Source organism: Grampus griseus, assembly GCF_964374135.1.
Source record: "Grampus griseus genome assembly, chromosome: 16".
NCBI lineage: Eukaryota > Metazoa > Chordata > Mammalia > Artiodactyla > Delphinidae > Grampus > Grampus griseus.
Genome location: NC_139010.1, coordinates 58,192,597 through 58,209,086, shown reverse-complemented (window position 1 = coordinate 58,209,086; position 16,490 = coordinate 58,192,597). Strand labels below are relative to the sequence as shown.

Sequence of the window (16,490 nt, the reverse complement as noted above, 5' to 3'; positions counted from 1 at the left end):
AACAAGTGGTTGCATTTAGGTTACTTTGAAGAATCTACAAAAGTTCAATGTTCAAGATAACCAAAGAGTTGCATACTTTTAGTTAATGATTACATATGAACTTAAGAAAGGTTTTCTTTCTTGTGCAATATCTTAAAATAGATATCCAGTGGTAACAGTAAAAATATTTTTTCCCTTTGTATTTTTTAATTGGGTCTAACATTCATCTCCTATAGCATAAACTAAAAACTATAGTATGAATTAATCAAATAATTACTTCCAAACTCTCCCAAGATGATCTGTACATTTTTGTGCGGCTAAAACAAACAAAAAAATTTAGAATAACCAGAGACCAAAAGGGATGTACAAGTAATTTTTAAAATATTTTTACTTATGGTAAACATATTTTTTTAATATTAAAACCTGAAATATATTGAAATTCTTCTGGAAGAATAAACAAATTGCAAAGCATAGATTTAAATAATTAATAAACTCATTGAACTAGATTTAAAGCCTACCAGAAAAAGAGTCAACTACTAAAAGATGTAGTTTTTAAAAAGAACATGTACTTTAAAAAATAGTAAAAGTTATTGACACTACAGAATAATGTTCCTGGTAGAGTCAAAGAATAAGCTTTTAACTGTCGACAAACTAGAGAGAATTGGATGAGCAGTTTGATGTTTTTTAGACAGAAGCATATTAGAATAAAAAAGAAGTAATTGAGAATTCTCTGGTGGTCCAGTGGTTAGGACTTGGTGCTTTCACTGCGCTGGCCTGGGTTCAATCCCTGGTTGGGGAACGAAGATCGTACAAGCTGCGTGGAGGGGCCAAAAAAAAAAAAAAAAAGTAATTAATTTAGGTCTTTACTTCACATCATCCCATTAAATAAATTAATTAATTAATAAATTTTAAATGTCTTCAAGGAAGACATGGAATCTTTTTTTTCCATAAATTTGTTTATTTATTTGTTTGTTTTATTTTGGGCTGCGTTGGGTCTTTGTTGCTGCGCACAGGCTTTCTCTAGTTGCGGCGAGCGGGGACTACTCTTCATTGCGGTGCACGGGCTTCTCACTGTGGTGGTTTCTCTTGTTGTGGAGCACAGCTCCCAGCGCACAGGCTTCAGTAGTTGCGGCATGCAGGCTCAGTAGTTGTGGTACACGGGCTTAGGTGCTCCGTGCATGTGGGATCTTCCCGGACCAGGGCTTGAATCCGTGTCCCCTGCATTGGCACGTGGATTCTTAACCACTGTACCACCAGGGAGGCCCATAAAATATATTTTTGATAGGTCATAAAACAAGAGAATAAAATGGGCTAGCATAAAAAGATGTGCACTGGAGAGAATAATACTCTTCTGAGTCCTGGAAAAAAAAAAAGTGATATCAGAAAACAGAAAGTGCCTACACAATTTTTTTTTTTAATGTTCAAGAGACTTTTATAAAACAAATACAGTCAGCCAGGCCTCTGTATCCTTGGGTTCCACATTCACAGATTCAACCAATCACGGATCAAAAATATTTGAGAAAAAAAATTCCAGAAAGTTCCAAAAAGCAAAACTTGAATTTGCCATTCACTGGCAGCTATTTACATAGCATTTAGATTGTATTTATAACTATTTGTATTTACATTGTATTAGGTATTATAGATAATCTAGAGATGATTTAAAGTATACAGGAGGATGTGGGTAGGTTACAGGAAAATACTACACTAGATACATGGGACTTGAGCATCTGCAGATTTTGGTATCCAGACCAGAGAGGTCTTGGAACTAATCCCCCCTAGATACTGAGGGAAACCTGTACTAATACGAAAGCAACCAAACAGGAAATATATCTGATAAAAATAACATGGAGGGGCAATATAAATAGTAATTATCACATGGAAAACCACATAGCTTTACCAGCAGTTAAATACGAGTAAATTATAAAAATTTCTGGAAGGATACAAAAGAAATTGTTAATGGTGGCTGCTTTCAGAAGAACTGGAGGAATGAAGAAGATAAGCTAAAAGAAAGTATACATAAGGTGTTGAATTCTGTGGATACTGATTCCCCCAAAACAGTACCAAAACAACCTGTTAAGACAGAGCTGAGTTCATTCTTATCACGGTAAGGGATAGCACTACCTTAACATACACTGGCCTTTTTACTAGGAAGTTATTTAAATTCATAATACCAAATGCATTCTTATAATTTATGATTGGACTAGTACTATTATTATTATTATAGACAGTTTTGTGAATTAAGAACATGAAAATAGCCAAATTAGTGAAAATTTGCTGGACAATATCTTTAAGCCTAATGCCAAGACTGTAAAAAATGCATTTCTCTGTATGTTCATGTTTGTTCACACATATATGTAGAAATCTGGGGAGTGATTTTAATAGCACTTAGTTTTTTAACTTATTTTGGGGACATATATGAGAGAGATTACCAAGTGGTATTTGCAAAAGGAGTTTGAAGAGCCCCATATTTTATTTAAAGGAAAAATCTGTAATTTCAATCATATAATTTCAACTTTAAATTCTTTCACTATGGAGGTTGTAGTGAAAGTATATAGCTCATATCTGTATGTAGGCATACGGATATGAGCTATATAAATAAAATGTGCTATTCTCAAAATCATTACTTTTGACCTGGGTTCCTCTTTGATCTATAAAGGGAAGGGACATCTCTTTGGCATCTTGTGAGTGGACCCCTGTGAATGGGTTGAAAGATCTCCAAATAGGATGAATTATTTATGGGTGTCCTTCCTATCTTCAAACACATAAACTGTAATTGACTTCAGAGCAATTTTGAAGTATAAAGTGTATTCTCTAAGATAGGAGTCTGAACTTTATTGAACTCTTTTTTTTTTAATATTTAATTTTATTTATTTTTGGCTGCTTTGTGTCTTCGTTGCTGCGCACGGGCTTTCTCTAGTTGTGGCGAGCGGGGGCTACTCTTCATTGTGGTGCGCAGGCTTCTCCTTGTTGTGGCTTCTCTTGTTGCAGAGCACGGGCTCTAGGCACGTGGGCTTCAGTAGTTGCAGCACGCAGGCTCAGTAGTTGTGGTATGCGGGCTTAGTTGCTCCAAGGAATGTGGGATCTTCCTGGACCAGGGATCGAACCCGTGTCCCCTGCATTGGCAGGCGGATTCTTAACCATTGCGCCACCAGGGAAGTCACAAGCTCTGACTGTTTTAATTAAGCTATAAAGAGGTTTAGAGGACTTTGAGCTCAGTCAAGCCAGTGGTTACCAGTAAGATTGTTTTTCTAAAGATAGGACTTCCCTTGCAATTTTCAAACTGTATACAGATTTGGAAAGTTCTTAACCCTACGCAAGAAGGTTGCTATGAAACATTCATAGCAACTGCTGGAGGGAAACTCACTCTCCAATTTTTTTTCTTTTAACCACCTTTACCCATTTTTTCCACCTCCACCTCTAGCAACCACCAATCTGTTGTCTATGAGTTTGCTTTTTTGTTTTAGATTCCTCGTGAGATCATACACTATTTGTCTTTCTCTGACTTATTTCACTTAGCATAATTCCCTCAAGGTCCATCCATCCCACCATATTGTTGCAAATGGCAGGATTTCTTTCTATTTTTTTATGACTGAATATTTCATTATGTCTATGTGTATGTATGTGTGTATGTACCTTATGATTTCTTTATTTTTTTAAATTTTTATTGGAGTATAGTTGGTTTACAATGTTGTGTTAGTTTTAGGTGTACAGCATCTTACAGTTTCTTTATCCATTCATTCATTGATGGGCACTTAAGTTGTTTCCATGTATTGGCTCTTGTAAATAATACTACAATGAACATGGATATCTTTTTGATAGTGGTTTCATCTCCTTCAGATAAATACCGAGAAGTGGAATTGCTGGATCATATGGTAGTTCTATTTTAAATTTTTTGAGGCACCTCCATACTGTTTTCCATAGTGGCTGCACCAATTTACATTCCCACCAACAGTGCAAGAGGGTTTCCTTTTCTCCACATCCCCACCAACAATAATTTGCCTTTTTGGTAATAGCCATTCTAACAGGTATGAGGTGATATCTCATTGTGGTTCTGATTTGCATTTCCCTGATGATTAGTGATGTTGAGCACCTTTACAGGTACCTATTGAACTTTGCTTTTTCTTCTTTGAAGAAATGTCTATTTGGATCAATTCTTCTGCCCATTTTTAAATCAAATTGTTTTTTCTATTGAGTTGCATGGGCTCTTTATGTATTTTGGATTTTAACCCTTTATCAGATATATGATTTGCCAATATTTTCTCCCATTCCATAGGTTGCCTTTTCATTTTGTTGATGCTTTTCTTTGCTGTACAGAGATTTTAGTTTGATGTAGTCCCACTTATTTTTGCTTTTGTTGTCTTTGCTTTTGGTCGAATCCAAAAAAACATTGCCAAAAATTCATTCTCCAATTATATTAGAACCCTTATAAAGGGTACACCCAACTTACTGTGGCTCGAATGAAAATATTTATTGGTTCACTTAACCAAAAGCCCAGAGATAATGCAGTTCTCAGGGTTGATTTATTCCAGTGGTTGTGCTCCATTTCCCTCTCATTCTTTTGGCTTTGCTCTCTTTTGGCATCAGTTTTATTCTCAAACAGGTAGTGGGACAGCTGCAAGTTTCAAGAGTCATATTCACACATAACATATAGGAAAAGAGAGAAAGTGTCATTTTTCAGCAAGTGTCCTAGAACTAGAAGCCACTAGCAACCTTCTCCTGGCATCCCAATGGCCCAAATTTCTGAATCAATTCCTGACAAGGAAAATAAGGTTATCCCTAGATTACTCAGGCCCATACCTGAAGCTGTGGGTGAGGTAAGCCTTTCCTAAATTACATGGGCTACATGCAGAGTGATTGCTACAACAAAATCAGAACTGGGAGAAGAAATGAGAGAGAAAGTTTCGGTAGGAAATCAATGATGTCCACTAGGAATAAACTCTTAGTTTTTTTTCCAATTCAGATTCAGGATAATATGGGAAACAATGTCTACTATTTAGTGGCTTATTATAAAAAGGATTTTAAGCAACTTACAAAAATACACAAAATATAACAAGATAAAATGAGTAAAGGAAAAAAAGGATAGAAAAAGATAAAACAAGGGACAAGCCCACTACACAAAATTTATTCAATATGATCCTGTTTACCTGTGGGATACAAGTTTGACTCTGAGCTTCCATCAGTCGAAAGAGGAACTCTGAATCAGTAGCTGTATCAGTCAGGCCTCTTCTGGTTGCAAGTGTCAAAGACCCAAATCAAACAGGCATAAATACAAAAAGGAAATTTATTGGCTCATTTAATAGAACACTCTGTGAATGGAACTAGCTTTAGGCACAGATGGGTCCAGAAACTCAAACAAGGTTCTCAGGACATTTACTTGTGTGTTGGTTTCATTCTCAAGTGGCCTCTTTTCACTTGCTGGCAAAGATGGCCTCAAAAGCTCTATGGTTTCACAGATCTTACAGCCAGTGATTCTAGTGAAAAGAGAACACCAGAAAAAAATCCTTGGTTGGATTCTGTTTGGCCCTCTTTGTGTTGTGTTCCCATCTCTAGACTAAACAATATGGACAAAGGAATGAGGCACTCTAACTGGTTAGCCTGGGTAAACGTGCCCTCTCCCATGAGCAGGGAGAGCTATATGATTGACAATCCTATCAGGAAAGCATTATCTTTCAGTGGCAGCTTCAGAAAGGAAAAGATAGGCAAATAAAATGTCTTGATAACAACGTAATTCCATATACATAAGATATAAACAAACCAATTGTTCAGAAGCCCAGCTACTCCCCAGACTAACACTTAAGAAAAAATGTCCTCTAGGGCCTCAACAACACAGTTGTATTTTATACAACTGTCTTCTATTACATTTCCAATATAGACCAGTGGCATAATGCCAATGTGGTTTGATTTTCTTTTTTTTTAATTCTATGAGGGACTAGAGCAATGCAATCCAAACACAGAGCTCTTTGTGATTTTATCCAAGGATAAAATTTAGCATCTATACAGGAACAGATGGAATGAATATTCTTCAGGTGTCTTAGTCACAACTCTCAGTTGCAGGGAACAGAAATCCATTCAACCAGTGTAGCCATCTTACTGAAAGATGTAAACTAAATACAAAACGAATAAGAAATGATATTTTGCTTCTACCATTGTCTTCAACCATGCTGTATCAAAACTCCTTCTCTGCCCTTGACCACATCTCAGGTTTAAAAGGTCCAAGCTAATTTAATCTAATTTAAAACTCTCTCACATTTACTTTTAAAAAGCAGCTTTATTAACATATAAATTACATACAATTCACCCACTTAAAGTGTACAATTCAGTGGTTTTTAGCATATTCACAGAGTTGTGCAACCATCACTACAATCAATTTTAGAACATTTTTACCACCCACAAAAGAAACTCACACCCAATTTAAAGTCCTTCCCCTTTCTTGGCTCAGGGACCAGCTACTGCTGGGGAGGGAAGTGTCATTCTTTTTATCATTTTTCCTTGTTATTCAATTTCTCCCCTACAAATTCCAGGATTGGGGCAGGGAGGTGAGGACCCGGGGAAAAGAGGCAAAGGTAATTTTACTGATCTGGTAGGATGACCAAACTTGCCCAGTTTGCCTGGCACAGAGGAATTTCCTAGGATATGGGACTTTCAATGGTAAAATTGAAAAAGTTCCAAGAAAATTGGGATGGTTAGTCACCGTATTGAGCTGGTGCTGTTTATAGTTCACTCTTGTTTGATCAATAGCTAACCATCACACTTTGTTACAGCCACTTTCCAGGTGGTCCAACCCTTAGCTCTTCTTTGAGGCACCTGGGTGACTTCCCAATTGCAATTTCCTAACACAGGTTATACACACTGGCTGACCTCTTCCCCCCTCAAATCCTGTCTTTCAGCAGTATACTCTTCCATTGCTGGTAATGTTAAATTTGATTACTGGGTTAAGATGGTAACAACCATATAGCTCCATTATAATGTCAAGTTTCTATGTTCATGACTAGCAAATAACCCATAGGGTGATACTTTGGCACCATTTGGATATTCAGTCCCCAATCAACCTTTTACCTAATGGTTTCAGCATTAATAGTCTCTGACTGATTTATTTCATTAGGGGTTGCAAAATGGTTATTCTCTAATTCGGAAAGATGAGTAATGTTGCTGGGAATATTCATGTACAAATTTTTGCGTGGACATATTTTCAATTCTCTTGGAGAGAGATATATATAATATTATATTATATTATACTATATATTATATTAACCTAAGAATGGAATTGCTGGGCCATATAGCAACTCTATGTTTAGCATTTGAGAAACTCTCAGACTATTTTACAAAGCAGCTCCACCACTTTACAATCCCACCAGCAGCACACAAAAGTTCTACTTGCTACACATCCTTGCCAGCATTTGATAATGGTCAGTCTTTTGGTGGGTATAGTCATTCTAGTGGGTGGGAAGTGGCAGCTCAGTGGGATTTTCATTTGCATTTCCCTAATGACTAATGATTTTGAGCATCTTTTCATGTGCTTGTTGGCCAACTGTACACCTTCTTTGGAGAAATGTCTACACAAATCCTTATCCATTTTTAAAACTGGGTTGTCTTTTTATTGTTGAATTCTAAGTATTTTTATACATTCTGGATACAAGCCCCTAATCAGATATATGATTTGCAAATATTTTCTCCCATTCTGTAGGCTGTCTTTTCACTTTCTTGATGTTACCCTTTGAAGCATTATTTTTTCTTTCGTGACGTGTGCTTTTCTTGTCGTATCTAAGGCTTTGCCTAACCCAAGCTCACAAAGATTTATTAGTTTTCTTCTAAGAATTTTATGTTTTAGCTCTTTTACTTAGGTCTATGATGCATTTGAATTAACTTTTGTACATGATGTAAGGTCCCACTTCATTCCTTTGCAAGTGTATATCCAGTGGTCCAGCACCATTTGTTAAAAAGACTATTCTTTCCCCAGGGAATTATCTTGCCACCCTGGTCAAGAATCAATTGCCTATAGTAAAAGGGTTTATTTCTGGACTCTCAATTCTACTGCATTGAGCTATATATTCATCTTTATGCCAGTAACACATTGTCTCAATTATTGTAGCTTTGTAGTAAGTTTTGAAATCAGGAAGTGTAAGTCCTCCAACTTTGTTCCTTTTTAAGATTGTTTGGCTATTTTGGGTTCCTTGCATTTCCAGATGAATTTTAGGATCAGCTTGTTAATTTCTGCCACAAAGGCCGTTGGGATGTTAATAGGGATTGCCTTGAATCCGTAGACCAATGGAAGAATATTGCTATCTTAACAATATCAAGTCTTCCAATCTATGATCATGGGATGTCATTCCATCTATTTATTTATTGTTAGATCTTTAAAAATTTCTTTAAAAAATGCTTTGTAGGGACTTCCCTGGTGGTTCAGTGGTTAAGACTGTGCCTTCCAATGCAGGAGGTGTAGGTATGATCCCTGTTCAGGGAACTAGGATCCCACATGCCATTGGGTGCGGCCAAAAAACTTAAAAAAAAAAAAAAAAGCTTTGTAGCTTTCAATGTACGGTCTCGCACTTGATTAAATTTTTTCCTAAGCATTTTGTCATTTTTGATGCTATCATAAATGGAACTATTTTCTTAATTGCATTTTAGGATTGTTAGTTGCTAGTGTAGCAATACAACTGATTTTGTGTATTGATTTTTATATCCTGCAACCTTGCTCAACTTTAAAAAATTTTTGTGTGGATTCTTTTCCACACAAAAGTATTTTCCATATATAAGATTGTGTCACCTATAAATAGAAGACGTTTTACTTCTTCCTTTTTAATCTGGATGCTTTTTATTTCTTTTTCTTGCTTAATTGCCCTGGCTAGGACCTCTAGCACAATGTTAAGTAGAAGTGGTAAGGGTGGACACCCTGTCTTGTTCCTAATCTTAGGGAGAAAATATTAAGTTTGATGTTAGCTATATATTCTGTTTTCTTACAGATGATCTTTTTCAGGTTGAGGAAGTTCCTTTCTATTCCAAGTTTGCTGAGTGTTTTTATTATGAAAGGGTGTTAGATTTTGTCAAATGCTTTTTAAGTGTTGAGATGACCATGTGACTTTTGTGCTTTATTCTATCAATATGGTGCATTACATTGATTGATTTTGGATATTGAACCAGCCTTGCATTCCTGGTATAAATCCTATTTGGTCATAGAGTACACAGTAAGTCCCCTATATATAAACCTTCAAGTTGCAAACTTTCAAAGATGTGAACATGCATTCGCATGTCTAATCACGTAAATTAGTTTACCTGTCTGGTGTACATTGTCACATGTGTGCATCCTCTACAAGTGGTTGTGCTTTTGTGTACTTTACTGTACAGTACAGTTCTGTTTAGAGTATAGTAGTACAGTATCTTTATTTCAAGCCCAGGATGTCTGGAAGCAAGCATAAAAGCAGTGGTGATGTAGCTGGTACTGGTATGATGAGAAAAAAAGAGCTACTACCCAGACATAACTGGATTGTTTTTTCAGGAGGGTAGATAAAATTGAATCCAGCAAGGAACCAGAACCTGTGCCATCAATGTCACGTGTGAGTGAATTTGCAGCTTGCCCTTTGTCTCCTATTGCTGATGATCTTTCAGCTCTTCCATCTCCCACCTCCTCTCCTTCCTCCAGTCAGTAACTCTTCTTGCCTGGTGTTCACTCGATGCCAGCCCCTGTATGCCAGCTGTTGTACTGTACAACTGTACTTTTCAAGGTACTGTACTGTAAGATTTAAAACGTTCTCTTTATTTTGTATATTTGTTTGTTTTTTTATGTATTATTTGTATGAAAAGTGTTATAAACCTATTACAGTATAGTACTATATAGCCGATTGTGTTAGTTGGGTACCTAGGCTAACTTTGCTGGAATTATGAACAAACTGGACCTACAACTCGTATATGTAGGGGACTTACTGTAATCTTTTTTATGTTGCTGGACTCAGTTTACAGAACAAAGTGAAAAGTGGATCTCGATGGGGCAAACTGAAGATATCTAGCATAGTTCCCGAAGTCAGTAATCCTGATTCTCAATCCAGTGCTTTTTTTCCACTAGCAAAGTAAATCAACAGTATGAGTACACAATTGATGGTTGTAATGAGAAATATATAAAAATATGAAGACATGGTTCCCTAGTCTCAAAATACTTATAATATTGATGAGAAGACATATATACATGAAATAATGAGTAAATATTTTAAAACAGGACTATGTGTAGAAAAAAAACTCAAGGTAAGGGGTTACCTTATGCTTTTATAGTCACATAGTGGAGGGCACAAACTATCGGTTTCAGTACTCAATGCCTAGCTTCCTGGGAGGACTTTTAAACTATCAAAGACTGATACTAGGAAACTAACCTAGAAGAAAAGAACTTTAATGGGTACATACTATGTACTTGGTGTTTTAATATATCCTTAAAACAGAAGCCATAGTTTAGTTATTAGTCCTGATTTAAAGATAAAGGAATTAAAGTTCAAAAAATTAAGTTAACTTAAACTGGAAGTGAGGATATGATTCCAGGTGTGTCTGATTTGCCCAGGAGTATTGCTCTCTGTACTACATCCAGATACCAGAAGCATCCTTAAGCATAAGACTTAGAGGTTAGTAGCCTAGCATTCAAGTCTTGTAAACAACATTCATTTGTTATTAAATTTTGAGCAATTCATAGCACCTCTCAGATCCCTAGCTAATCTGTCTAAATAAAATAGAGATAATAACATAGCCTGCTCTTATCTCTGGAAGATCATACAGTGAAGTCCAAGCATGGGGGAGGGTTAGGCCAAAATACTAAACATGATGTGCGTGCATGTGTACATGATACTTACATGTCTCTTTCTATATTCCAAAGCCAATATTAAAACTATTAACAGAAACCAATATTAACAGAAACCAATATTAACAGAAACCACTGAGGTTATTATTAGTTTTTAAATAGTTTGCCTCTCATTTCTCATAAATTCCTTGGCAAATATTCTATGTTGAAATCGTACCTGAGAAAGTGAGGAAAGAAGTTAAGATTTAAAAGTGAGGGAAGGGGGACTTGCCTGGTGGTCCAGTGGTAAGGAATCCACCTTACAATGCAGGGGACGCAGGATCGATCCCTGGTCGGGGAACTAAGATCACACACGCTGCAGGGCAACCAAGCCCGCGTGCCACAACTACTGAGCTCACGTACCTCAATTAGAGAGCCTGCATGCCACAAACTATGGAGCCCACACGCTCTGGAACCCGCGTGCCACAACTAGAGAAGAGAAAACCTGCACGCCACAACTAGAGAGGTGCCTGTGCACCACACCGAAGAGCCTGCGCACCACACCAAAAGATCCCACATGCCTCAACAAGATCCCACGTGCCACAGCTAAGACCTGACGCAGCCAAAATAAATAAATAAATAATAAATAAATCTTTTAAAAATAAATAAATAAAAGTGAGGGAAGGGGCACATTAAAAGAAAGGGAAGACTTTTGGTATACACATTCATTGGTACCCAAGTTTGTGCATGCTATTTATAGAGGCTCCACTAACTAGCCTTATGACCAAGGGCAAGCTCTTCGTATTATGATTCAGTTACTTTCCTAATACAGAAGCATCAGTTCTATTACCAGAGCGGTGTCTGTGTAAAATGAGATAATAAATATGGAAGTGACAGAAAAAACTAGAAATGAACCTCACCATTTGGGACCTGCCCATAGGAAAAGCAATTTTCATCACTAGAATCCAGTCTCCATATCTGTGGCCTCAGCTGAAAGAAACAGCTATTCTGATAACCTTCCTAACCTCCTCCAGTTCTCTATAGATCTTTGTACATTGTCAGATGAACCTCATAGTTAAGCCATTTCTCTATCTGGGAGCAGAGGTAGAAGTAACCTGATGAACAACAGAGATCACTTCTGCCTTTCTAAGTCTGGGAACTTTTACATCCTACTTCCCAAGTCTAGGAATTTTTATGCTATACCATTTACTCTATATCCTTAGTATCCTGCCCAGGATCCAAAAGGTACATAATAAAAAGAGAAAATAAAATTAAAAAAAAAATCCTCCCTTTAATACTTGGCTACAGATGAGTAAGAGACTCTACTACCATAATAGAATGGCAATTTTTATTTTACAAATGAAAAGGCAAAATACTGCTACTGAGTTGACCATGAAGTCACATCTGAGTTGCATGTTCATACTTTGCAGTTGAATTTTCCCAGTTCATCAGTTAATTCCACTGAAAACAGACTAAGCCTCCATTTGTGGAAGAAGCGTAGGCCAGATTTAACCATGATGATGGAGATGGTCGACAAGATTAAGCAAAGGAAATGACTGTAATCTGTTTCAAGTTCTTTTTCTTCTTGGAAACATTCTCCATGGTAATGTAAGACTTAAAACAAAGACTGTGACTGTCCCGGCCAGAGAAGGTTAAAGCTGCGTCACAGAGAACTGTAGACTATTCTTCTACCTTTGTCCAGTGATATCCATCTCTCTCAGAGAGCTCTGGCTAAACCAGGATATTCTTTGCAATAGCATTCAAAGTCCTTACTAGGGTCACATCTGTTACCTTTAGAGAATATTCTGATCTAGAAAGAGAGGCTCCCATAGCAACAGAGGAATTTCTGCAATAGAAGTAATAAAGGAACAGATAATTACATAAGTTGTTAAATGAGCCCTCCTACTGGCACTTCATTTTACAGGCAATTTCAAGGCTCAAGAACAAAGTTAGGTCAAGGACCCTGAACTACTATATTTTATAATTTTTATTAATTACTTGAAACATCTAGTATCTAAATCTATCAGATAGTATACTTGATTTTATATCTGGAGTTGTAAATTCTAAGGCTCTTGCTTCTTTTACATTTCATTTTTTCCAACTTAGAAATAATCAACAATTAACTATTAAATATAGGAGTCCTCTCAAGTATAATAAAAAGAACACATAATAGTTTAAATTCCTTAATAGTGATATAATTTCCAAATAACTGAAAATAGGGAATTCCCTGGCAGTCCAGTGGTTAGGACTCCATACTTTCACTGCCAAGGGTGCAGGTTCAATCCCTGGTTGGGGGAACTAAGACGCCACAAGCTGTGCGGCGTGGCCAAAAACAATAAAATTTAAAGAAATTGAAAAATAAAAATAAAATAACTGAAAATAGAGAGCAAAGGTGAGGAAAGACTTAAGTATTAACAGTAGGAAAGATAAAAATGACTACGGCTCTTCAATCCTTACACCATAGTTATTAACTTTGCTAAAGGAAATCACAGGTGAATGGCCACACATACATATCTGATTCATTTGAAGCTTAGCTGCTGAATTAGAATTTATTATTAACTGGTCTAAGTTCAGCAATGCCTTAAGGCTTTGAAGGTTAGCCTGTGTTCAGAAGAGCCTGCTTATTTAAGGCAGGAAAAGAACCACTCTGCAGTTAAAAAACTTCAAAAATGACTGTAATACTTACATACTAATCACAACATTCCATTCATTAATCATGCCATCAACTAAGGTTTTCCTGTTTGGGGAAGTAAAGATTAACTGCATTCATTTTTGCAGGAGTCAAAGAATATATTTTTACCGAAACTTCATTCCTGAATCTCTAGCCAACCGAGCGGAACAGTGGAATTCTGTAGCACCTGAACCCTCAAGGATCCTTTGTAGATTTCTGTCTGTTATGCCACCCCCTGTTGGAAAGAATAAGTAATATATTAAATAGAATATATTTTCATATAAGATTTAATGAATAATATGACTGCCAACTCTACCTGGAACCTCCATACTGAAATTTCTCATTGATTTGAGAATTATTCTCTCTTTACTCAGCTAGAATGAATTTAGAAAAAAAATGATGAAAAGGCAAGACTACAGACTCTGAAGAACAAAAGATAAGGTCAAAGCACCTTTATGACAGAAGTTTACATGCCCACTGGTTTATATAACAATGCTATATGTTACCGATTTTAAATCTATAAAGATTACTCCAGGGCAAGGAAAATCACTGAGTGCTCTAGCCCTGCTTCCCCTCAATTAAAGCAAAATCAAATTGAAATGAAAGGTAAGATAGACTTGAGGAAGAAGTCACAAAAGCAAAGCCTCAGAAATGTATCTCAAAGAGAAAACCTCCAAGGTTCTTTCTCTGGCCCAGGATTTGATGAACACACAGATCTCACTGGCAATGGGAATAATGCAAGGTGTTATACAGCTTATTTATTATAATATCAACTTTTTGTTTCATTTTACAGAAGAATTTGATTCTACTTTATTAAAACTGCACAATCAAGTATTTTATGACTCATTTGTTTTAATGAACAATCTCTTAAATGTCTGTATATAAAGAATAATATTCTGAACTGATACCAGATTATAAATATAAAATCAGCTTATTCATCTTGATATCATTCTCTCCTAATATATAGGACATATTCAATACATATTTTTAAATGACCGTTAAAATATGTACTTTTTATCTCAAGCTATTCAAGCTACTAAAATAACTTGACTTACACACTCTTTCAGACTCATTAACTCTTTTTCTTGGTGGTACAGTAATATCACTGAGCCCTAAGAAGCAGAAAGAACAGACTGAGAAGTCAGATTTAGACTGGAATCCTGGCTTTACCACTGTGGCCCTTCACAGCTATGTGATCTTAGATAAATTACTTAAATCCACTGAGCCTCAATTTTTTTCACCAAAGAGGGATAGTATTGCCTACTTCACAAACTTGTAAGGATTAAAAGACAAATACATTATTTCCTTCTAATAAATAACAAAATATCTGGCCACTGAAACACACGTTGCTCAGTTATCAGAACATAAGTAATACATTTTCCAAACATAGACTAACAGGTGGGACTTGAAAGAACAGCTAGTTCAATATCCTCTCTTTATAAAGATAAGGAAACTGGAGCCTAAATTATATTGTAAGCTTCATTATGAAAGTCCCTAGAGGGGAGCTACTATGTTCTAGTTATCTTTATATTTCCCAATGATGGACACTCATTAGGCATTCAGGTTGACTTACCCAGGAATTTTTACTTGCTGGTAATTACTTACATGAAATCGTTATAATTTGTTTATAGATCTATTTGGTGAGCTCCTCAAGTAGAAGGATTACTTCATATACATTTCTGTGTTTTTACACCTACCACAGAACCTGTCATATAATTAGCATTTTCTTGGTGAGGTTTGTTAAATAATCACAAATATTTTTGGATATAACATCTTTTCACCTAAGACTGTAAGCCTCTTGAGGAAGTAGTTTCTTGTGTAAATCTGTATCCCAAGTAGTGCCTTGCACATAGCACATAACTTAATAATTACATATAAAGCAAAGGCAATCTTACGTTAACAACTGTCTTTAAGTCTGGGTATTAGTTGTCAAGTATAAATATATTTAGTCTTAAATGGAAATGCATCAGACTCAATTAAGTTTCTTTAACATTCCCTGATTAATCTACTAAGGGTCTCAACTTAACAAATAATATATGCTTTCTTTTTGCTCATGTTTCAGGAACTTGCTACAAGTCAAAGCTTTCCTAAATTTCTGACACTATCTGTCTGTTTGGCCTCTTTTTAAAAGTTGGCCTGTATCTCACTATCACCATTTTGACCTCTGGTCAGTCTTGGCATCACTGGTATTAAGACAACCAGACATTGTATGCCTTCTGATGTGATGAAATATGAAGTATTCAGAATTATCCATGAAGTATTCCTACCAAAAATATTTAACCAGAATCTAAACAAGCAGTTTATAGGAAAATACAGAGGCTAGTCTAGGAAATACATGCTAAACAATATCAAAAGGAAACAATCTGATAAATCCAGAAACTAGGACATTTTACTGGGTAAGTAGTTCAAACTTTTTAAATGTCATTTTTTTTTAAAAGCAGAAGAAGAAAAGGAAAACTTCTATATTAAAAGATATTAAGAAAGATAAAAACCAAGTGCAATACTTGTTCCTTGATTGGATCCTGGTTTGAACATATCAGCTATAAAAAACATTCTGGGTACAATTAGAGAAAGGAGAGTATTGGCTGAGTATTAAATGGTATTAGGGATTTAGTGTTTATTTTGATAGATGTGATAATGATATTGCGGTTAGAGTAAAATGCCCTTATTTTTTTAGAGACGTATAAAGAGAAAATGTTATAATGCCTTTAATTTAATTTTAAAATACCTCAGGATAAAAAAAAGATGAAACAAATGTGATAAAATGTTAAATATAGAAATTGAGTACATGAGTATTCATAATGCTGTTTTCTTTTTTATACGTTTGAGAAATTTAATAAGAAAAAATTAAGATTGTCTTTATATTAATCTATTCTGGATCTAGGTCATCTTATCTAATTCTTAAAAAACTGTTGACTTCTAATGAGTCATTATGTACTTCATTGATCTTAGAGTTATCATTAGAAGTATGTGATCCAACTGTTCTGACTACAAGGAAGAATTTTGTGATCAAAGATTTTCAGAAACTGAGTATTACATTATCCAGGGGCGTTACCTATGTTTGCTTATACCTTATCAACAACTAGG

The 16,490-nt window shown here is 35.8% G+C and overlaps 1 protein-coding gene across 2 annotated transcripts in view; it reads right to left on the bottom strand.

Moving 5' to 3' along the window:
* Positions 1 to 956: 956 nt before the first annotated feature.
* The window catches only part of CUTC (cutC copper transporter), a 34,354-nt gene continuing 18,820 nt past the window's right edge, over positions 957 to 16,490 (bottom strand). Inside the window, exons 8-9 of one of the 2 annotated variants that reach the window (XM_082673212.1) lie at positions 13,533 to 13,638; positions 957 to 1,337 (exon numbers count right to left, since the gene is read on the bottom strand). In XM_082673212.1, the coding sequence (XP_082529338.1) occupies positions 1,121 to 1,337; positions 13,533 to 13,638 (323 nt within the window). In that variant the 3' untranslated portion in view covers positions 957 to 1,120. Of the gene's footprint in view, positions 1,338 to 12,078; positions 12,579 to 13,532; positions 13,639 to 16,490 lie in introns of those variants that run through there. The other variant, XM_082673213.1, reaches the window with a different exon arrangement.